General features: G+C 42.2%; 1 protein-coding gene across 1 annotated transcript in view; it reads left to right on the top strand.

Moving 5' to 3' along the window:
• Positions 1-24367, top strand: part of spg11 (SPG11 vesicle trafficking associated, spatacsin) — a 94941-nt gene that overhangs the window by 41614 nt on the left and 28960 nt on the right. The window contains exons 17-24 of the mRNA XM_084169526.1: positions 3992-4098; positions 4863-5008; positions 14615-14785; positions 15617-15683; positions 15915-16080; positions 22233-22441; positions 22528-22636; positions 22910-23069. Of these exons, the coding sequence (XP_084025652.1) occupies positions 3992-4098; positions 4863-5008; positions 14615-14785; positions 15617-15683; positions 15915-16080; positions 22233-22441; positions 22528-22636; positions 22910-23069 (1135 nt within the window). The remainder of the gene's footprint in view (positions 1-3991; positions 4099-4862; positions 5009-14614; positions 14786-15616; positions 15684-15914; positions 16081-22232; positions 22442-22527; positions 22637-22909; positions 23070-24367) is intronic.

Here is a 24367-nt window from a genome sequence, read left to right as displayed (position 1 = left end):
TCTTGGCCATTGTGGATTGGTTGGAGTCTGTTTGATTGAGTGTGTGGACAAGTGTCTTTTATACAGGTAACGAGTTCAAACAGGTGCAGTTAATACAGGTAATGAGTGGAGAACAGGAGGGCTTCTTAAAGAAAAACTAACAGGTCTGTGAGAGCTGGAATTCTTACTGGTTGGTAGGTGATCAAATACTTATGTCATGCAATAAAATGCAAATTAATGACTTACAAATCATACAATGTGATTTTCTGGATTTTTTTTAGATTCCGTCTCTCACAGTTGAAGTGTACCTATGATAAAAATTACAGACCTCTACATGCTTTGTAAGTAGGAAAACCTGCAAAATCGGCAGTGTAACAAATACTTGTTCTCCCCACTGTAGCTAGCATAACCCATAATACACAGTGGACGGAGCTAGCTCGCATAGAAGCGAAATGCTAAATGTCCATAAAGTAACATTTACTGGACAGAAGTCCAAATAAACCATCACAATACATGCTAACATGGAAAATGATTATAATACATAATAATTTTACAGCTTAGAACAAGTTATTTATCTAAAAAAATATTGAAAAACAAGGGACAGATCAGTGCACAATACAGTACCTCCATCAATGGTAATGGTAATGGCAATGGTAAAAATAATAAACTAATCTGATGTGGGAGTGCCCTGCAGTTAAATGTTTCTGGGACAAAATCATGTTGAAGTGCATGAATGTAAATATTCAGTTAGGTAAATCAGCCTTTAATTTCTTTGCACCTTATGTGTGAAATGATCTACAGTACACTTTAAAATGGTAGAAATTGGTGCCTCTTTCAGACGGTTGTTAGGGGACCTTTTTACTGAAGAATGTGTCTGTTTTTTATGATTGTATTTAGCTTTTCGTATATTGTTGTGTATAATAACGTGTATTTTAACGTGAATTATCCGCAGTGAGAATAATGGTGCTAGTCAAAGAACAATTGAGGCCTGGACAAATATACTTTACTCTGTACAGAATGATTTCAGCTAAGACAGACAAATAAATAATCTACAAAGCCGAACACATACAAACAATATACACTGAACAAAAATATAAACGCAACATGTAAAGTGTTGCTCCCATGTTTCATGAGCTGAAATAAAAGATCTGAGACATTTTCCATACGCACAAAAAGCTTATTTAGCTCAAATTTTTGGCACAAATTTGTTTACATCCCTGTTAGTGAGCATTTCTCTTTTGCCACGATAATCCATCCACCTGACAGGTGTGGCATATCAAGAAGCTGATTAAACAGCGTGATCATTACACAGGTGCACCTTGTGCTGGGGACAATAAAAGGCTACTTGTCACACAAAACAATGGGACAGATGTCTGAAGTTTTGAGGGAGTGTGCAATTGGCATGCTGACTGCAGAAATGTCCACCAGAGCTGTTGCCAGATAATTACATTTTCATTTCTCTACCATAAGCCTCCTTCAATGTCGTTTTATAGAATTTGGCAGTTCATCCAACCGTCCTCACAACCGCAGACCATGTGTATGGCGTCGTGTGAGTGAGCAGTTTGCTGATGTCAGCGCTGTGAACAGAGTGCCCCATGGTGGGGAAACCTGCAAAATCTGCAGTGTATCAAATACTTGTTCTCCCCACTGTACATACACATACATATCCTTTAAAAATATATATATATATATTCCCCTTTATTACTTTCCAACCCACCACCCTTTCCCTACTTGGAGTAAACTAGTGAACAACAATGCTTAGGCCTCTACTTCCAGCTTATACCTACTATCTACATTTTATGGACACAGTCAATTTTACAATAATTATATTTTGTTTGTTTTTTCTCCTGAACTCTACTTTCAACCTCTCCGATCATTTTCATGATGTCCTTCCGGTTTGCTTCTATATGCCATATCTTTCTAACTGTGCTCTTTCACAAAAGCTCCCAACCTACAACCTATATACTTATTATGGACACAGTATGCTTACATTATTAGTTATCTTGTTATTATTTGTTGTTAGTTGTTATTAGTCACATTCTAACACTTTACATGTTGCGTTTATATTTTTGTTCAGTATATGTAGAAAAGATAATGGTAATATACAGTACCAGTCAAAAGGGTCATTCAAGGGTTTTTCTTTATTTGTACTATTTTCTACATTGTGTGAAATAACACATATGGAATCATGTAGTAACCAAAAAAGTGTTAAACAAATCAAAATAGATTTTATCTTTGAGATTCTTCAAAGTAGCCACCCTTTGCCTTGATGATAGCTTTGCACACTCTTGGCATTCTCTCAACCAGCTTCACCTGGAATGCTTTTCCAACAGTCTTGAAGGAGTTCCCACATATGCTGAGCACTTGTTGGCTGCTTTTCCTTCACTCTGCGGTCCAACTCATCCCAAACCATCTCAATTGGGTTGTAGTTGGGTGATTGTGGAGGCCAGGTCATCTGATGCAGCACTCCATCACTCTCCTTCTTGGTCAAATAGCCCTTACACAGCCTGGAGGTGTGTTTTGTGTCATTGTCCTGTTGAAAAAAAATTATAGTCCCACTAAGCGCAAACCAGATGGGATGGCGTATCGCTGCAAAATGCTGTGGTAGCCATGCTGGTTAAGTGTGCCTTGAATTCTAAATAAATCACAGACAGTGTCACCAGCAAAGCACCCCCACACCATCACACCTCCTCCTCCATGCTTCACGGTGGGACCACACATGCGGAGATCATCCGTTCACCTTCTCTGCGTCTCACAAAGACACGGCGGTTGGAACCAAAAATCTCAAATTTGGACTCATTAGACCAAAGGACAGATTTCCACCGGTCTAATGTCCCTTGCTCGTGTTTCTTGGCCCAAGCAAGTTTCTTCTTATTATTTGTGTCCTTTAGTAGTGGTTTCTTTGCAGCAATCCGATCGTGAATGCCTTATTCACTCAGTCTCCTCTGAACAGTTGATGTTGAGATGTGTCTGTTACTTGAACTCTGTGAAGCATTTATTTGGGCTGCAATCCGAGGTGCCGTTAACTCTAATGAACTTATCCTCTGCAGCAGAGGTAACTCTGGGTCTTCCTTTCCTGTGGTGGTCCTCATGGGAGCCAGTTTCATCATAGCGCTTGATGATTTTTGCGACTGCACTTGAAGAAACTGACCTTCATGTCTTAAAGTAATGATGAACTGTCATTTCTCTTTGCTTATTTGAGCTGTTCTTGCCATAATATGGATTTGGTATTTTACCAAGTAGGGCTATCTTCTGTATACCCCACCTACCTTGTCACAACACTACTGATTGGCTCAAACGCATTAAGAAGGAATGAAATTCCACAAATTAACTTTTAACAGGCACACCTGTTAATTGAAATGCATTCCAGGTGACTACCTCATGATGCTGGTTGAGATAATGCCTAGAGTGTGCAAGCTGTCATCAAGGCAAAGGGTGGCTGCTTTGAAGAATTACATTCAGGCTCTTTTTCAGGGCTGCAGGTAACCGAAAGGTCGCTGGTTCAAATACCCGAGCTAACAAGGTGAAAAATCTGTCTTTGTGCCCTTGAGCAAGGCACTTAACCCTAATTTGCTCCAGGGGCGCCGTACTGCTATGGCTCACCCTATAAAACAATTTGCTCCGGTTTATGTGACAATAAAACATTTTTATTTTTATTTAGTAGTGGCTATGTTGTTGCAAGGTAACACGCTAAGATTCATGGTTAGAACTTGCTGCCAAGGGCGCCAAGTTGGCACAGGATGCCCATTCGGTAGAGAGTCTGCCGAAAGGTGCAGTGGAGCCCTCAATCACTCGACAACTAGCCATTGAGATTGACTTGTGTTCAGTTTGAGATTCAGCTAATGTCGCTTGTATTGTAGGAGCTTACTGATCTTGGTTTTGAAAGTATTTTCAATTGTCAAACACAATCTCCAATTGAAACTATTTGCGGCTCAGATGACACTGCATTCGAGAAATATACTGTATGTTTGTATAGCTCATGCTCCATCTTTGTTTTCCTTCTCTGTATCAGGTTGACACCCAGGAATTGCCCTGCTCTAGCTGATAATGGTCTATATGAAAGTCACCCATGGTTTGAAATGCTGGTGAAAATGCAAGAGATTACCAGAGACCTCTCAGGTATGGCAGTTTTTCTATCTACTGTATGCAAAGGAACAATAGATAGATAGACAATAGTTATGTGGTATGTCATGTTTTATAGTTGGTGCTTAAGACTGCCTTAAGGTTTGTTTATAGTCTGTCTTACGAAATGTCTCTAGACCATTAGAATGCAACAAGTGTCGTTGGCCAAAACGAAATTGAATTCATACTCATGCCGACTGTAGACCATCGATGCGACTGTCATTTTCCTTGTTGCATAGGCATGAAACATTTTCAACTTTGAACCTGTCGTTGGGACCATTGTCATGGTAACCTGACTTTGACAGCATGAAGAAGTTCTAAATTTCTCAGACAGAATGCAAAGCTTTTATTTTGTCACATTCACAACTGTAAGTTTGCTATTTTTAGCTTGCCGTTACCTTGTAAATAATAATCTTAATGTGATATTTTTTCTGTTAAAATAAAAGTTGGCTACAGTCAAAACATTGCCAGATTTGTTCTGGTCATCATTTGAACTGGCTAGCAAGCTAACAGCGAACTAAAACACTGTTGGAGAGTTGCTTTCAGTTTCCTGGCTTGCTAGATTGGCATATCCTAAATAAGAAATGTAACTGATGGGTTTATTGGTATAGAGCAGGAATGCTATTTGGAACACCAGGCTACTGATGTCATGCAGTTGTATTTGTGTTTTAACTTTTTCATAACGACAAGGAAAAGTGTGTTACATGTAGTTTGACGAGTCATTCATTACCATAAAATAATTGTGTGTCTCTGTCCTGTAGATCCAGAGCGTGTGTTCCAGGCCAGTCTGACCAGTGCCCAGGTCCTCATCCCAGGCAGCCAGGCCATGGTTAGCAGCATGCTCCTGGAAGGACACAGTCTCCTGGCCCTCGCTACCATCATGTTTGCCCCGGGTGGCATTGACCAGGTCTGGACCTCTCTCTCCTCTAAAGCCTTATATATGGTAACTGCGTGATGCTATGTGATAACTGCATGAGGGTATCTCACCTTATAATTCTGCCTTCAGTGATTTCCTAGGCAGGAAACATTTAGAAATTAGAATTTCATGCATAAGTTCATTTTATTTCCTACAGTGGCCATTTTTGGATGTGGTGATCAGGCTGGTTCCACCAGGCTATTGGCCAAAAGGTGAACAGCTCCATCAATCCAAGACAAAACCTCATCTATTGACTCATACAGTATAGTAAAATGCTCACAACAAAACAACCAACTTTCAAAGCTCATGTTTTTATTGGGTATGCCCAATGAGGTGTATAACGTGACACCATTCATTCCTATGTGAATACTCAACAGTGCATTGAAACCAAATTAAGTCGGTTAAAGGTGCAATATGCAAAAAAAACGCTCCGCCATTTACTGGGTGCTAAAGTTCTAATAGTTCGCCTAATTCCAGTTTGTGGCAAAAGTAGAGAATCATTGTACCTTCTAAACCACTGTGCTATATCTTTTCAATTACCAAAAATATTGTATTTTTAGCTGTTTGAAGCTGGTGTACAAAACCGAAAGTAAAAGACGCAAATACTGTACGAAACTTAAGCACGGGAAGCATAGAAATGGCACACATAGAACAGATCTACCGCTCGCTTATTAGACTTGCTTTCAATGCGAATGACAGATCTATAACTTACATTTCTATGTGAATTTGGTCCGGTCGCCCAAAAAGTTACGTATTACAGCTTTTAAGATGGCGTCTCATGGAGACATAACATGCACAGTTTGAGCTACTCCATGTAGTGCTGTTGCAGGCTAGCTCAGTGCTGCCGCCTTTCATTGAGTAACTCAAGTAGAACGCCTACCGGGCTACTGCAGGCTGGTATTATATAGTAACTAAATTATCCTTATACGGTTGCGGCCATATATATTGGCACCCTTGCACTTTTGTTAAATAATTCCCTATTTCTTTTAAAATAAGTTAAAATTGAACAAATACTTTTCGTCCCCACATCTTGTTATTGGATTTTCAACATTGCAGAACCAATTGTATTTTTGTAAACAAAAAAATATTTGCATATCACGAGAATCCATTTTTCAACACATTGATTCAAGTCAGTGATTTTTGTTTTGTTTTATTGTGATAACACACCCAATGGTCAGACTTACCCAGAATAGTTTATCAAATTGTTGTTATTTTATGGGTTTATTTACAAAAAACACTGTTCACACGTATGCATAGATTTACAGATAAAATGGCACTTAAAATCAAAATGACACAAGATCTAAAATAAATCCTCTGGACAAGTCTGGCTATGTCCTAAGAACCAGTGTGTGGGATAATGTAAATGTCCTCCTTTGAAGGCTGATAAAAATGACTTGGCTCATGGGAAACGGGTCATTTTGAGAAAATGGCCGATAAAGATAGGTGAATGCAATTAACATGTATTTTCCATAAATATGATAGTTTATGTCACATTAATTAATCTCTTATTCATATGTTATTTCTAAATTGACAATTAATACACTTTTTACAAATACACTAGCACATCGAATACACTAGTTTTAAGCAATAGAGAATACATTTTAAATACTGGTCTGTTTGGCAAATGTGCATAGTGTTGGGCAAATGCGCATAGCACCTTGCTCAATTTGTCATTTAAAAGGCTGGTGAAATTTGCAGGTTCACTGATTAATCAGCTATGCCTGCCCCATATGTAAGGCCCTCTGAGTTGTTGCTGGTGCCTGTTTACTTTCTTGACTGTGTCTTGGAACCTGCGCCTACGCTTGTCACACTCTGTTGAAGCAGCATCAGCTCTCACAATACACATCTCATCATCCTCCCAGATTGCATCCAGTGTCACCAAAGTGCTGTCAAGCCACAATCTGTCCATCACCTTTGATATAGCAGTGGCACCCTCGTTGAATGTAGCTACTGCCATACTGGAGAAGACCAGCCCAGATGGCAGTCTTCATGCTCTCTACATCACCCTGGATGTCAAGGATTGCACCCCTGTACTATTTGTGTAGACTCCTACATTTTAATGCAGTGAGTTTCCCCCCAAGCTCTCTGCACTAAGTTTACGTAGCGCTGTTCCCATCCTCTTGTGGGCATGATTGATGCATTCCAGTTTCCATATCTCAATGCCTGGGTAGGGATCGAATGTGACAACTGTATGAAGGACTGTCACCATCTGAGAGCATTTCTGTCTAACGAAAGCGGTGGTGACTGACTGTTCTGGCCCACATGCGTTTTGCTGCTTCCTACTCTATTGCTTTGCTAGACCCTGAGAAATGTTGGGCACAGTCATCTGCATGTGACTCCTGCCATTCCCTGAACTCCTCCTCAGTAACCCACATTTCCTTTTCATCACACATGCATGGCAGTATGAAGACAACACTTGTTGCAATGTCTATGCAAACACCTATCCCGTAGTTGGAAGTGAATCCTCTCTTGTGCCAAGTGCCATCAAACGATACATGAATGTCTATGACAGCATCTTTATCCTCCCTCAGCAACTCTGCTATGTCTGGATCTACAGTATATCTGCGTATGCTCTCCTAATCTGCTTTGCAGCACTCTCCATTGACTGCAGCCCTCTCTGAATCTCTGCAACTAAAGTGGAAAAAAGAGTGCATATTATGGTATCTATCGTAACAGTCATAACTGCAGGAGTAAATATCAGCATGTATTTACTCTATGTAAATATCAGCATCTCAGCATGTATCTTCTGTACGTACATTTAATTTCTCAGTAATCATACAGTAGCCTACAGCCCTGCAGTAGCCTACTCTGTGTGTATGTGACAGTCTCATTGTATAACCTAGTTATATTTTATAGTTATACTTTTTAGTTACTGGAGCAAATAAATATGATTATTTATACAACAAGTTACCTGACAATAAGCTACTCTCCCTTTATTTACCTGTCACTCTCCTGTCTTGACTCTGATATGGGCTGAGACGCAAGGTAGGAATCCCTAGGACTTTGCTTATTTTCTTTAGAGCTGCATAACCAAGTACACGTTTGTGGGCTAGAAGAACCATCCTCACATTTATATCAAATGTCACATCTCCCCTGGAGCTCTCATGCAGCCTTGACGAAGTGTACACACTCCTCCTAAATGCATCACGATCACATTCACAGTGTGCACATTCTATCATGACAGAATTACAAAATCCCTGGTTGGCGGGGTCTCTGGTGATTTTTCAGTCCTGTGTTCAGACACTGAGGGCAAAAAATATAATCTATGAGTTGGTTTATTTGTGCCATGTGGAATAAAAGCCACTGCTGGCTTGCTGATTTCTTTCTGGTTGATCGCTGCTATCTGTCATTTTCATCTGAAGACGAACTGCTAGCTACCTCCTCTACCTGTATAGCCACTGGCTTGTTTGCTTTTCTCGCATTGGCCAACTGAGATAGCTGATTTTTATTCAACTTCTGTAGGGTATATTCTTCGAGATTTGCTAATTTTGTCTCTTGTTGCAGGGATTTTTTGCGTGAGATATTTTCAAACAAGGAAGTGGAGTCCATGTCACGTGAGGCGTTTTAGCCAATCAGGTTGCCGGAAAAGGCCTTTAAATGCCAGTAACCGATCGGATGTCAGGAAATTACTCGTCTTTCAGCACAAAGCACCATGTCTACAAAGGAAATAGCCATATATGGACTAGCTAACGATATGCTCCAGAAAACAAGCTTTTGAATGATATCTGATTCAATATGGCGCATTTTAATATTGGCATAGTTAAATAACGAATTGGCATGAGAGAGATTTTTATAATTGAATAGCTAGAAGTGATCTTGACTTTGTGGATTAAGTCCTGGAATGTAGCCGAGTTATAAAGTTACAAGAAATGTTGCTTACAAAGTTATCAATGTAAAGATCCATAACACAGTGCAACCCCTTCCCCCGCCACACACCAAATACACTGTCAACACAGGAAGGTTAGAAAATAAGATTTTTACAGATTGGCATACACAGAGACGCTGAATTGAATCCATATTATTAGACTGCTTTACCACTGGATTGACATAATTCTTAGTGATGCAAAGGGCAAGGGTGAGGACTCCTCAATTTGCACCCAAGCTGGGCTGGGCTGCTGGCAGTGAGAGAGTAGCCAGTATGACATGATGTTTGCAGCCCAATAGTAATATCGATAAAAGCAAGGCCACCCTTATGTTTGAGTCTCTGTAAAAATGTATTGCGTAATAGAGGGGTCCTTCTATTCCAGATAAACAATATGATTAATCCTTAAGAGTCGATTGACACACACGTGCCTCAATCTAATTAACATAATACACAAATCCCCATCTAAATCTGTCTGTTTAAACTAGATAAATCTTTTTTTTTTTGTATGGTCTGTGTCTCAATCCTCCGCGTACGCCTATGTCGGCCTTCCGCATGCAGTGGTAAGTGGCAGAGCTACAGCGCCGTTTGTCAGACCAGGAGACATGACCTGAAAACGTCTGTAGCGTCTGAACGGTTTGGCCTACGAACTAAAATGGGCACAAACTAATATACACGATGGTGTTCGTCGTTTTTCTCTACGACCCCCATAAGTGTCACGGGACTCGTCTAAAGGTAAACCGGTACCATTTTTTGTTTTCATGTATGGAAGTAGTTTTGTGCCAAACAAAAAAAGGGGTTAAATGTGTCCAAAAATATATAGATATTTTCCAGAGCTTTCTTATATCGCCTAGATGTAAGACAGACACTTCAAAACCTTTATTCCTTATTATTATTATTTTTACTGTCTGTTAATTAATATGTTATTCAATGTGTTTCTACGGGCTATTCAAAAAGGCAAAATTCAAAAAAATAATATATATATATATTTTGTATAAACCTACAGGGGACCTAAACTTCAAAATCAAATAGCTAAATGATCCATGGTATGACCATCTTAAAAAAAATCCATATGTTATCTTAGTAGACCATTTGAAGACAGGTGATGGCCTGTTGAGCATCTAATCCTGATTTTACAGTTTGGTCCAAAGTCAGCATTGGCAGATCTTGGAAAAAATCATTCATTTCAGAACCATCCCCACTGGATTCAGATTGGTGAAGAGTGGAGTAAAAATTCTTAAATAATGTTTTAATATTTTTTTAACCTTTATTTAACCAGGAAGGGCTCATTGAGCTTTGAAATCTATTTTTCAAGAGCGTCCTGGCCAAGATAGGCAGCACCAAGTCATTACACAATTACAGACAGACAACATGAAAAACTACAAGTAATCTAGTAAAAACCATAGAAATCACAGGAGTATAACGAAATCATAAAACAGCAAAATAAAACATTGACAGGTCAAGGAATCAGCCTCAAAATCCTTCATCAATGATTTAAAAACACCAATCGGGACAAGTTCTTCCAGTTTAAAACAATTTTGTAAGGCGTTCCAAGCCGATGGCGCAGACTACATAAAATCCCTTTTACCAAATTCAGTTCGGACATTTGGAACAGTTAGCAGGTCCTGCGAACGAAGAGAGTACCCACCACATTTCTGAAGAATAAAAATGCCAAAATAAAATGGTAGTAAACCCAAAATGGCTTTCTAAATAAAGGTATACCAATGACTGAGCCTGCGAGTGACTAGAGAAGGCCAGCCAACCCTGCTATATAAAGTGCAATCCAGTAGTATATCAAGTGATCACTTGATATACTACCGGATTGCGTGCATATTTGTGGAATTAGTTGAGATGCAGTAGTTTGACGCAGTTGACGGGCTAAAAGTTTGTTTGCTTGTAAACCAAATGACAGGTCTTCAGAAGCATACTCTCGACCTGATTTGTTGATAAGAGATCAAAGTCAATTTTCTATTTAAGCTTCTTGTTGGATAGCTCTGGTGAGGGGTGCTCAGCGTACTGTTGGTCTGTCAGAAAGATCTCCCTATTGATATCCCTTTTGAAGTCCTTGGAGCGCTTTTTATTACTGTTGGCTACATAAATGATTGCCCTCTAATATACGCTTTCAATGTTTCCCATAGATGGCTGGGTGAAGTGTCTTCTGATTTATTTACTTAAAAGAAAAGCAGTACCTGCTCTACAAAGTTAATGATATTCTGCTCAGAGAGCAGCAGAGACGCCATGTTTTCTGAGGCTTATTTTTCATGGTAGTACTGAGGGTAGTACTAGTGGGGTGTGATCGGATATGACTAGATGCAGTTTTATCATCATCAACAAAGTAGTCAATACGTGAAAATGAGTGGTGGACAGGAGAAGAAAAATAGGATTTAAATAGGATTTAACTGCCGCCACACATTAGAGACACCAAACTGTTCTAAAAAAGACATAATACCCTGAGCTGTGTGGGTTAATGGTATATTCTTATTTGTTAAACAGTCGAGCACCGGATTAAAAAAACAATTAAAGTCCCCGCCCAGAATCAGATAATCGGAGTTCAAATCTGGTAATAGAGAAAATAATGATTTAAAGTTGCTGTCATCCTTATTCAGAGCATACACATTCGCCAGCACTACAGGCATATTATTAAGTTATCCCATAACAACAACATACCTGCCATCTGGATCTGAAATAACATTTGATGAAGTAAAGGAGACATTACTCTTTATCAAAATTGCTCTCCCACGTTCCCTACTTTGGTAACCTAATCAGAAAGCCTGGCCTTTCCATGAACTGTTTAAACGGGTGTAGCCTGATGGTCAGAGATGAGTCTCTTGAAGGAATGCTATCTTTGCTTTCAAATTATTCCCATGATTTAATACCTTGTAATGCTTCAATAAATTAACTATTGCATTCACATTCCACGACACACATGTCATTTCTCATTCTTTATTAGCCATAGTAGTGTTTGTGGTCACCTTGTGGTACATGGCTCTATGCTAGTTCAATGTAGTTATAAAGCAAAAATATATCAAAGTAGAAAAAAGGCAGTACACATTAGTCTTGCATCGGGTCTGATATCCATGTTTCCCTGGAAACAGGAGACAAAGGGCTGTGAGACAAAGGTTTAATCCTAGACACATGGAAAGTGGGATGTATACGGACGGTGCGGGGTAACAGAAGATGAACAACAGTGGGACTATGGATTTTAGAGATGGGGAATGGGCCGATAAAGCAGGGGGACAGTTTACCGGACTCCACCCGGAGGTGCAGATCCCGAGTGGAGAGCCATACCCTATGCCCGAGATGAAACCGGGGGAGCCGGGTCCGGTGGCGGTCCGCCTGTTGCCGATACCTTTAGGTTGTCTTAAGAAGAGCGGACCGGGCTCTCTTCCAGGTACGCCGACAGCGGCGGACGAATATCTGGGCCGAGGGTGTGCTGACTTCTTGCTCAGGGAATAGCATAGGCTGGTAACCCAAGGAACACTCGAAGGGTGAGAGACCAGTGGCCGAGCAAGGAAGGGTGTTGCGGGCGTACTCCACCCACACGAGTTGCTGGCTCCAGGTGGTGGGGTTGGCAGAGACGAGGCAACGAAGAGTCGTCTCCAGATCCCGATTTGTTCGCTCCGACTGGCCGTTAGATTGGGGGTGAAACCCGGAGGACAGGCTGGTCGATGACCTAATGAGGGTGCAGAACGCCTTCCAGAATCGGGACGAGAACTGAGGACCAAGATCGGAGACCATGTCGACCGTAAGTCCGTGGATCCGGAAGACGTGATGTACCATGAGCTGGGCCGTCTCGTTGGCTGAGGGTAACTTGGGAAGGGGAATGAAATGGGCGGCTTTGGAAAACTTATCCACTACCGTAAGGATGGTGGTGTTGCTATTAGATGGAGGGAGACCAGTGACAAAGTCCAGGGATATATGGGACAGGGAGTGGTTGAAGGAGGCCTTTGTCACTCTGTGCACACACAGTGCAGGCGGCGACGAACGTGGAGACGTCAGGAACCATGGTGGGCCACCAAAACCGTTGGAGGAAAGCCAGGGTCCGGCAGGTGCCGGGATGGCACATGAGGTTAGAGGAATGAGCCTATTCCAGGACAGGGGACCGGGCAGAATCTGGGACAAACAACCGGTTAGCTTAACTCTCTCTTGTTTTACTTTGTAAAACAATGCTGTTCGCTCAATAGGTCTATTTGGTACTTGATAACTTGGTAGCCTACAGACAGATTAGTCTTCTCTTTTCAGCAGGATCTGTGTTTTCCCGCGATTGTATTTGAAATATTGTGAAAGGCCTGTTTTGGCTGACAGCAGTAATTATATAACTTTGGCAAATGTATTTCAATTTATCAGGGGTGCTGCGATACCTCCAGCACCCTTAACGCGGCTATGATTCTGTAAGAAAGTAAATGGTGAAGTGCAATGCTGGAGAGATGAGAGTTGCATGCTCATGTCTATAAGAGCAGGGAGAGAGATCATAGAAAGTGAATCTCATTCTAGTTCTGTGTGAAATACAGGCGTACTTCTCTCTCTCACCACAGCGATGGCCATGCATTGGTCTATATAGGCTACAATGTTGCGCAAACCATAAACCCGGGCCAGCCCAACACAAATCAATTCTTAGAATATCAGGCACTGTTTTCACATTACGTTTTTTAGGGGGCACCCAGGAGAATTACAGAGGATCAACTTGAATTAACTCTGATTGCTTTTATTATAATTTTTACATTGCAAACAGTGAAAATAATGTTTCATGTCACGAGAGGTACCGGATCCTGGCAAATGGGTTCCGGAACGAAACAATTCAAATCTGAGGTGCCGGAACAGGATCTGGCTCAAATTAAGCACTGCCACCACCCAAAAGGGCACTTTGGAAACTGGAAAAGCTCCAATGGGCTTGTGCTCTGCACAGGTAGAGCCCTATCTGTGCACTTCCTGACCCACAGCTCCCTCTGTACAATATGAAAACTGCATTTCCCACCCCATATGCTCTGTAGCTGGGGTTTGCCTGGCTGCCCCTCCCCTCCCAAAGAAAATCTAAATTGGTGAAATTGACAGAGAAAATGTATACTAAACTTATTTAATGTTTTTTCTTTTTTTCTTTGAGAAGCATAGACTGTGTGGAAAAAGGGAGAGAGTAATGCATATTTATGTATTGGCCACTTTGCTAATGTTCATCACTTCCTTTATAAAACAACAAAACAAACATCCAGTGTTATGAGGAAGATAAATCGACACAGAATTAAACCTCATGGTATTTTTGTCCTGAGAACCGACAGGCACATAGATAGCACATTAATGCACAAGCAAAACAGTGTATCATTCGGCTACTGTTGTCCGTAGGTTGCTCGACCCCACCCACCTCGAGACACACAGACACAGACAAGCATACAAATACACATGATAACGCACGCACTCCACACACACGTACACATGGATTTTGTATTGTAGATAACTGTATGTGTTAGTTGAGTAGTGGCCTGAGGGCACACACTTAATGTGTTGTGAAAAGTGTTATGTAATGTCGTGTAATATTTTTTATTGTATATAACTGCCTTAATGTTGCTAGCCTTGGCAGCAGCTAATGGGGATCCATAATAAATACAATTCAGCTCCTGACCCCAGCCCAAAGGGATTTTCCAAGGACGGGAAAGACCCAGCATGGGCAGGTCTGGAAACGGCCACACAAACACCAGGATTGGTATATATGCATTTGAGTGTTCCTGTCTGCTGTTGTTTAGGTGGTGAGTCCGGGGGAGAGGGCTGGAAGCTCTGTGTCTAGGGTGGACCCCCAGCTACTGAAGATGGCCCTGAGCCCCTACCCCAAGCTCAAGGCAGCGCTCTTCCCTGTGAGCGGACCCCGAGCGACCACCGCCACCACATCCGATATCTCCATCTACCACCTCATGCAGGTACTCTACCACATCCATACCATCCAGATCATCTGTTTGCTAATTGTCTTGTGTGCATGTTTGCTGTGTAATAAATCATACAGTAACTTACTACATGCATAAAGAAACTAAATACTAGGGTTTGGTACTGAGTACACATTAGAATTCAGCTCATCACTGAGCACACAAAGGCCCTAGGCTCTAATCATAGCATTACAGAGAACCACACAGCCTCTTCACAACACATTACACACAGACTCTCTGCATTCACAGCATGGCACTGAACACACTATCACAGCTTCGGAGGTAAACTTTGACTTTGACTCTGTAATAGCAACTCGTCAGCCTTGAAACTCGTCAATATGTCTGCATCAGATAGCTTATGTCTGGTTTGGCGTGCACTTTTTTGCTGCAGTACAGAAATTGCCTTTGCACCGCTTAAAGGCTAAACAGCTAGCGCTCAGATAGCTAGCTTCCCCTCAGGCTACAGACAGCAGGGAGCAATCACTTTAATGAGTGGTGGACATGCCTGGCTCCACTTTAATCCTCATGAGGTATTTTGCTGGAAAATACATTGAGATAAGTCAGTCCATCCAAGCTGTTATTGACTGCAGCCAGACTCCCAATTAGAACCTTGTAGCGGACTCTACTGCAAGTTAAGTTGTTTTCAGTTTCTCCCACAGTTTCAATAGGGCATAATTAAAATGCAGAAACTTGTGGAGTTGCTAAACAATGTTTTAAAGGAAATGTTGTACTGTGTACATGGTGGTGTTAAGTGGAATATAAATAAAGTATTTGTATGTAGTGGAAGTGTTTTTGCTGACAATATATTTTACTTGTCTTTACTTTTAGTGTTTACATCCATTGGATCCATCTCGACTGTTCGGGTGGCAGTCTGCCAATACACTAGGCTCCACCGGTAGGTATTTCACTGAAAGAACATGGCAACGATCTCTTTTCTGTTGGTCCAAAAAAAGGAAAAAAAGATTTATACTCACTTCTGAATAAACTGAATATCAATTAATGCTCTTGTAACTCACCTAGCATAGGATGAAGGAACCTAGGGTTTAGCTAAGGCTGTGGATTGTCGTGGTAATAATTTGTGTCTTGAATACATTGTGTGATATGTCATGTTTAATTCCCCCAATAGAGACCTCAGTGGAGCTGCCCCATTTCTCTAGTCCTCACCTCGTCAGTAAATACGCCCTCATCGAGAACCTCGACTTCCTGTACTATCTGCGTCACGGACGACCATCGTTCGCTTACGGAACGTTTCTCGTGCAACAGCTAGCCAACTCCAACGAAGTGAAATCACAGTGAGTATATCGAACTCTGTTAGGAAATTTCAACTGACATCAGAGTAACACAGACGGCACACTGCAAAGACAATATGTTTTGCATTAAGCTGAGTACATCCTCAAAAACATCTTACCTGAGGATGTGATGACTATGCCAGGAAACAAAAAAACGAAGCACTCAGATGTCTACAATGATCTTTGAGGTTTATCAGGGACAAACAGGCAGGACTACATTTCAGAGTGTCAGACACCTTCCCCAGTGCCTTAACGACACTAACTGAACTATATGAAACTTGTTGAAGTAATGAAATTCAACATAAAAACAAGAAGCTTGGGCAGGCACTCATCCTTGTTTTACTTTTCCCTTTGTTGTCGTTGTTACTCTTAGGTGGCACACATTTTGAACATCCTAGTTCTCTCTTGCAGTTTTTTCACTTCAAATGAACCCCTTTATTGTGCACCATATGTTCTCAGTATTTCATTTGAAACTTTATTCTGCCTGTTGGACATGATTTTGCTTTATGTTATACTGTAGTATGACAGTAGGGTTGTTTTGTATGAATTCAATCACTTTTTGACCGTACATTAGAATGAAACTTTCCATACATGTTTGCCCGTTGTAGAAGTGGTCAGAAAAATACTTTTTGGACCAGAATGCCAAAACTTTCAGGAGATAGAAGTGCTCAAAGTTGACCCGTTTTGCATACCCCAGCCTACCATGAGACATCCATGTCTTAATCACTGAAAAAGATAAATCATTGAGTTTGATATCATTTGAAAGCTTACAAACAGGGTTTACAAAGTATTTGGTTATAAAAAATTAAAATGTTTATTAAAAAACATTTAAACTCAGATTTTCTTGTGTTGTGCCTGTCATCGGTTAAGACGGCATACTCTTGAATACTTCTACCATGGCCAAACATGTATAGAAGGTTTCGTTCAAATTAAAGGGTGTGCTGTCAAAAAGTGATTGAATTCATATAGAACGACCCAGTATACAACAGTCCTAATATTGAGTTGCACGCCCTTTTGCCCTCAGAACAGCCTCAATTCGTCGGGGCATGGACTCTACAAGGTGTCGGAAGCATTCCACCGGGATGCTGGCCCATGTTGACTCCAATGCTCCCCACAGTTGTGTCAAGTTGGCTGGATGTCCTTTGGGTGGTGGACCATTCTTGATACACATGGGAAACTGTTGAGCGTGAAAAACCCAGCAGCATTGCAGTTCGACACAAACCAGTGCCCCTGGCACCTACTACCATACCCTGTTCACCCTCTGAATGGCACACATACACAATCAAGGCCGGCCCTGGACAGCCTCCTGCCCTAGGCGAGTCCATTGAGTCTCTCTTGACTCATAGTAGAGCGCAGGTAGTTTTTGATGAGTTTGATCTTGGAGCATCTCCACTTGCCACTGTTACCGGGAGTGTGAGAAGAACTCTCAGGGCAACAAAGGCATTGGGATACAAGGAGGCCATTTGGTGTCTGGATATGTACTCCAGTGCGTCGAGTGGTTTTGCCTCACTGTCCAGTCTCCTGCTCAAGACTTTGAGCTCATTACACAGATCTTTTGCGTCGATGTCCCTGGAATCCCTGTACGTAAGGGCCCTCTCCAGTGTTGCGCAGTCCCTGGTAAGTGCTGCAGTGTCCATGTCCTTGATGGTGGGGATGTTGTACAGGATGCTGAAAATACTGCTGTGCTCTTCGAGCTGTGTAAAGTGCTCATTGACGGACTGGATAGCAGAATCAAGAATCTGATTAAAGAAATGTGCTTTGAATTTCTGCTGAGGGTCAGTCACAGACTCATCCTCTCCCACGTAGCCAAACAGACTCCTCTTCTTCCTCGGACGAACCGTGGGCTGCACTGGGAAACAGGGATCAATACCCATCTCCTCTGCCAACTCTTTTGCGCTTGCTAAAGTGCCAGCGAAAGCTGCATCGGAGCGGTAGTCTTGGAGGAATACCCTGGTTGAGTTCAGTTGAGCCACTGCTAGTGAAATGTTAAAACTCACCGCCTGCAAACTCTTACTGGTGATGTTCACTTCGAACAAGATGTCTTACCAAACGACCACTGCGCACATGAAGCCAAAGTTGTTCATCTTGGCGGAAATGCTGTTTGCCTCCAACCTTTTATAAATGTATGGTGTTAAAAAACTCAGCCGCCTCCAAACGACACGATGCTGCATCAGAGAGAACCAGGTTCAGCGAGTGCGCACTGCATGGCACAAAAAAGGACCCTCGGATTAATATCCTGCACTCTCTTTTGAACTCCACTGTGCCTCCCCCGCATATTCGTCTCGTTGTCATACCCCTGCCCTCTCATGTCAATGATGGTGATGCCATGTTTCTATAGTGTTGAGATAAGCAACTCGGTCATGCCCGCCCCCATTGCGTCAAGCAGTTCACTAAACTCCAGGAAGTGCTCTCACGTGCGCACTGACCCATCATCCTCGGTTGAAACAAAACGCACCACCATGGTCATCTGCTCTGTTTTGCTCTTGTCTGGTGTGCAGTCCAAAATTATAGAAAAATATTTGGCTGCTTTTAGATCACTGCACACTGTGGCTCTGTCGTAGCCGGCCGTGACCGGGAGACCCATGGTGCGGCTCACAATTGGCCCAGCGTCGTCCAAGGTAGGGGAGGGAATGGCCGGCAGGGACGTAGCTCAGTTGGTAGAGCATGGCGTTTGCAACGCCAGGGTTGTGGGTTCGATTCCCACGGGGGGCCAGTACGAAAAAATAAAATAATAATAATGTATGCACTCACTAACTGTAAGTCGCTCTGGATAAGAGCGTCTGCTAAATGACGTAAATGTAAATGTAAATGTAATGTCTGCTGGATCTCTTGTGCCAGCATGTCAATGATTTCGTTCTGGATTCTTTTACCGAGGTAGTGCACATGTGTTTCTTTGGACTTTACTTTCCTTACATGCTCCTTCATGATTCCATCAAAGATACCGAGCATTTCCACAATCTTCAGAAAGTTCCCATTATTTGGCTCGTTCAGCCTATCGGTGGTCCCACGTAACGCAATGTTCTGGGTGGCCAATACACGTATCAGGGCTATGAGCCTCTGCAGCACCTGCTGCAAGTGGAGAGTCTTTCTGTCAATAGCCCGTTGTGCTTGGGCATCGATAGTTTGCTTGGACACCAGCCTGATCTCCAGCTCCTTCCACCTTTGGAAACTATCTAGGTGGTCATGTGACTTCTCATGCGAGCTGAGGAGGTGGCACAGATTCTTCCAGTCCCTGGTTCCATCCCTGACCAGCGCAGATTTGCACTCAGAAGGCTGCATCATTTTGCTTGGAATAGACAAGCCATGGTCTCTCCACTCTCCCTGTTCGCCATCCTCCTATTGTAGTTGGCCACCGAAAACTTTCGTCGCACCTCATCGCTTGGGAAATCCCCCTCTTTATCTTGATGTGGCCCAGCCTGCACTAACATATCCCATAAAGATCAATTCATATATTTTGGCCGCTTACCGGGATCTTTTATGTTTTTTTGTCTGGGAGTTGGATTTAGCAGCAGCACCACCACTGTCATCGGGGACAGGGAGCGACGAATCTGAGTCCGGTTCCAAGATAGTAGGGTCTTCGCCGGCATTGTTTGGAGATGTGGCTAGGCTGGTGCAATCTGTTCTTGTCCAGCCAGTGAGCTGTCATCATCAGTGGAAGTGCATGGCTCGGACTCCTCCGGCTTGCCCTCTTCGCTGCTAGAATCAGCGAACAGGGGCTTGTTGTTCTCGTCGAATGAATGGCCTGTCCTCGGAGGCTTGTCATTCTCCACACCGACTGATGGACATTGCTGCACGCGGATACATTTCTGCAGCGAATTTCTTTGGTTTAGAGACTGTGCCTCTTTTCTCATTCGTTTTTTAAAATATTTGCTTCCTGATAGTTTTTGTCTCTTAGACATGGTAGTAAAGTGTTTCAAATCTCTATAGCTTACTTTTAGCTAAAAGTATATCCACTAGTAGTAGCTAGCTAACATTAACAGGCTAGGTTAGGCTACTGCCTTAATCACTAATCGTCTTTTGTCATACACAAACATAACAAACTAAACAATCATTTAATTGGGAGATTCATTTTTATTAATGTTTCACAATTGGATGATCCCATATAAACACACACATCACCATAGCTACCAAGGATAGTGGGAGTGAACTTCGGTAGAAGCGGGAATGGAGTGAGGGCGGGAACTGCAGAAACGTTATGAGCTGGTGGTTGGGGTGCCGTCGGCGGTGTAGAAGCCAATCAGGGGTGCCAGAGGGCGGCAGCCAATTGTCAAAATGCCGCCCCAATTTCAAGTGCCGCCATAGGCGGATGCCTAATCTTGCCTAATGGGAGGGCCGGCCCTGTACACAATCCATATCTCAATTGTCTCAAGGCTTGAAAATTATTCTTTAACCTGTCTCCTCCTCTTTATCTACACTGATTGAAGTGGATTTAACAGGTGACATCAATAAGGGATCATAGCATTCACCTGGTCAGTCTATGTCATGGAAATGTTTTGTACACACAGTATACATTGTATTGTAATATGTCATATACAGTTGAAGTCGGAAGTTTACAAACACCTTAGCCAAATACATTTAAACTTAGTTTTTCACTGTTTCTGACATTTAATCCTAGTAAAAGTTCCCTGTCTTAGGTCAGTTGGGATCACCACTTTATTTTAAGAATGTGAAATGTCATAATAATAGTACAGAGAATGATTTATTTCAGATTTATTTTCTTTCATCACATTCCCAGTGGGTCACAAGTTTACATACACTGAATTAGTATTTGGTAGCATTGCCTTTAAATTGTTTAACTTGGGTCAAACGTTTCGGGTAGCCTTCCACAAGCTTCCAACAATAAGTTAGGTGAAATTTGGCCCATTCCTCCTGACAGAGCTGGTGTAACTGAGTCAGGTTTGTAGGCCTCCTTGCTCGCACACGCTTTTTCAGTTCTGCCCACAAATGTTCTATAGGGTTGAGGTTAGGGCTTTGTGATGGCCACTCCAATACCTTGACTTTGTTGCTTGGGGTCATTGTCCATTTGGAAGACCCATTTGCGACCAAGCTTTAACTTCCTGACTGATGTCTTGAGATGTTGCTTCAATATATCCACATAATTTTCCTTCCTCATGATGCCATCTATTTTGTGAAGTGCACCAGTCCCTCCTGCAGCAAAGCACCCCCACAGCATGATGCTGCCACCCCCGTGCTTCATGGTTGGGATGGTGTTCTTCGGCATGCAAGCATTCACCTTTTTCCTCCAAACATAGCGATGGTCATTATGGCCAAACAGTTCTATTTTTGTTTCATCATACCAGAGGACATTTCTTCAAAAAGTACGATCTTTGTCCCCATGTGCAGTTGCAAACCGTAGTCTGGCTTTTTTATGGCAGTTTTGGAGCAGTGGCTTCTTCCTTGCTGAGTGGCCTTTCAGGTTATGTCGATATAGGACTCGTTTTACTGTGGATATAGATACTTTTGTACCTGTTTCCTCCAGCATCTTCACAAGGTCATTTGCTGTTGTTCTGGGATTGATTTGCACTTTTCGCACCAAAGTACGTTCATCTCTAGGAGACAGAACGTGTCTCCTTCCTGAGCAGAATGATGGCTGCGTGGTCCCATGGTGTTTATACTTGCGAACTATTGTTTGTACAGATGAACGTGGTACCTTCAGGCGTTTGGAAATTGCTCCCAAGGATGAACCAGACTTGTGGAGGTCTACCATTTTTTTCTGAGGTCTTGGCTGATTTCTTTTGATTTTCCCATGATGTCAAGCAAAGAGGCACTGAGTTTGAAGGTAGGCCTTGAAATACATCCACAGGTACACCTCTAATTGACTCAAATGATGTCAATTAGCCTATCAGACGCTTCTGAAGCCATGACATCATTTTCAGGAATTTTCCAAGCTGTTTAAAGGCACAGTCAACTTAGTGTTTGTAAACTTCTGACCCACTGGAATTGTGATACAGTGAATTATAAGCTAAATAATCTGTCTGTAAACAATTGTTGGAAAAATTACTTGTGTCATGCACAAAGTAGATGTCCTAACCGACTTGCCAAAACTATAGTTTGTTAACAAGAAATGTGTGGAGTGGTTGAAAAACACGTTTTAATGACTCCAACCTAAGTGTATGTAAATTTCCGACTTCAACTTGACCTTTTCCCTTTGTCAGGCTCAGTCATGCGGCGGAGCAGGCCTACAGCCTGGCCATGCTGCATTTCAGCGTTCCCTCTGTGGCAGCTGCATGTGTGTGTTTCTGCGAGCTCCTGGGTGTGTGTAGCCTAAAGCTGCGGGTGGACCTCAAAGCCCTCAGTCTGATCCTTCAACTCTGGAGCCATAGGCCTGGAGGGACCAGCACATTCTCCCTTAAAGATTCACTCGGTAAACCTACACATACACACGTGTGCACATTTACAAAGACACACGCATCACACTGTGACGTTTGGTTTAACTTTTCTGTCTTTCAGCTGCTAAAGGCAGTAAGCTGGTGGAGGTGGAGAGGGAGACAGCGGTGGAGCTGCTCTTTCACTTGGAGGCAGCCGTGAAGGACAGTGTGGAGAGGAAGGGCATCAGCAGGTTAGGCACAGGCCCAATCCCAAATCGACCTCTAGACCCTATGCCCTATGCACTTGTGGAGATCTGATGGGTAAAAGCAATATGGTGAAACTTCCACCTAGCCTGTCAGAGGGCTTACACTTGTCAAATACTCTCCGATCTCAACAAGTGCATAGGGTCTAGGGGTCGGGAGGAAACACTCTCATGCACACAGTTTAGTACAAGGAAATATATCCCATAGTTTTATGCACAATTTGTTGTGTGAGTGTGTTCAACTCTGCATGCCCTCTCCAGGTCATCCTACGAGGCAGGTCAGGAGTGGGCTTTGCCCGTACAGTTTTGCCAGCTGCATGCCCTGCCCCTGAGCAGCGTGTACCCGCGCGACTGTGCAGCCGACAGCCAGTGGCTACATTTCCTGCTCTTTGTCCAACTGCACAGCTACCCCCCTCAGCAGGTACATCCCCACCACTGCCAAACACACACGCCAAATCTTTAAAGGCCCATTCCACCACTTTTGAACCTCATATTCATTATCTCCAGCGCCATACCAACCAGTGTGTGAAAACGGCACGTTTTGAAGTTTTGAAGTTAACACTCAGGTTTATTGTGTCTATCATGCAGGGGTTTAAGTTCTCTGTCACTGTGACGCATTTCCATCATATTGATTTTTTTAAATAATTTGATTTCCAATTGGAAAGGACTTGAATTGGTCAAACTCGCAGATTAATACAATATGATCCTCTTTCCCTAAAAGAGTAGCGCAGCGGTCTAAGGCACTGCATCTCAGTGCTAGAGGCATCACTACAGACCCTGGTTTGATCCCGGGCTGTATCACATCCGGCCGTGATCGGGAGTCCCATAGGGCGGCACACAATTGGCCCAGCATCGTCCGGGTTATGGGAGGGTTTGTCCGGGGTAGGCCGTCATGGTAAATAAGAGTTTGTTCTTAACTGACTTGCCTAGTTAAATAAAGGTTGAAAGAAAAAAAAAAAAAAAAAGCATTATGGTCATGACTTCTTTGCATGAAAGGGAAGGTTAACTTGTCCCCGCAGACAATCTATCTGAGATTGACTTAAATTTCAGTCATGGGATTTTTTTTGTTGCTTTATCCCCTGATCATGTTCAATTGTAATTAGTATGTTTTGTTTAATTGATTGATGTGGTTTTCATATAAGCCCTTTTGGGTTTTCCATCCTCACCTGCACACCTTTTTTTTTTTTACCTTGTTTACCTTGTTTTTATCTGCAATGTTTTGTCTTAAACTTGGTATCTTTGGTGCAAATAAATAGAACAATCACAAAACTACATACTGAAATACATTTAAATATACAGTAGCTTATGTGATCAGTAGTGACATGTGGTCAGGGTTGGGTAGGTTACTTTCTAAATGTAAAATTACTAGATACCTGTCCAAAATTGTAATCAGTAACGTAACGTTTGGATTACCCAAACTCAGTAACGTAATCTGATTCATTTCAGTTACTTTTAGATTACTTTCCCTTTAAGAGGCATTAGAAGACGACAAAAATGTATATTACCAATTGAATGATATCTATTACAGGATAAATCAATGTTAGAGTTTACATAGCTGGCCATACATTTTTTACATTTTACTTTATGGGTTGGTTATGTAGGCTTCTTTTAACCCATTGCTTTCTGCTACAGATAACAACACAATTAGGCTATATCCCTCAAACTGAACTCTGAACCTCGAAGCCAGTTGCTTGTTTTCATTGTTCCCCTCTAATCAGG

The sequence above is a fragment of the Coregonus lavaretus genome (genome assembly GCF_964263955.1).
Source record: "Coregonus lavaretus genome assembly, chromosome: 9".
Classification (NCBI taxonomy): Eukaryota; Metazoa; Chordata; class Actinopteri; order Salmoniformes; family Salmonidae; genus Coregonus; species Coregonus lavaretus.
The sequence above is the reverse complement of the archived record's forward strand: the minus strand, read 5'-3'. Positions and strand labels throughout refer to the sequence as shown.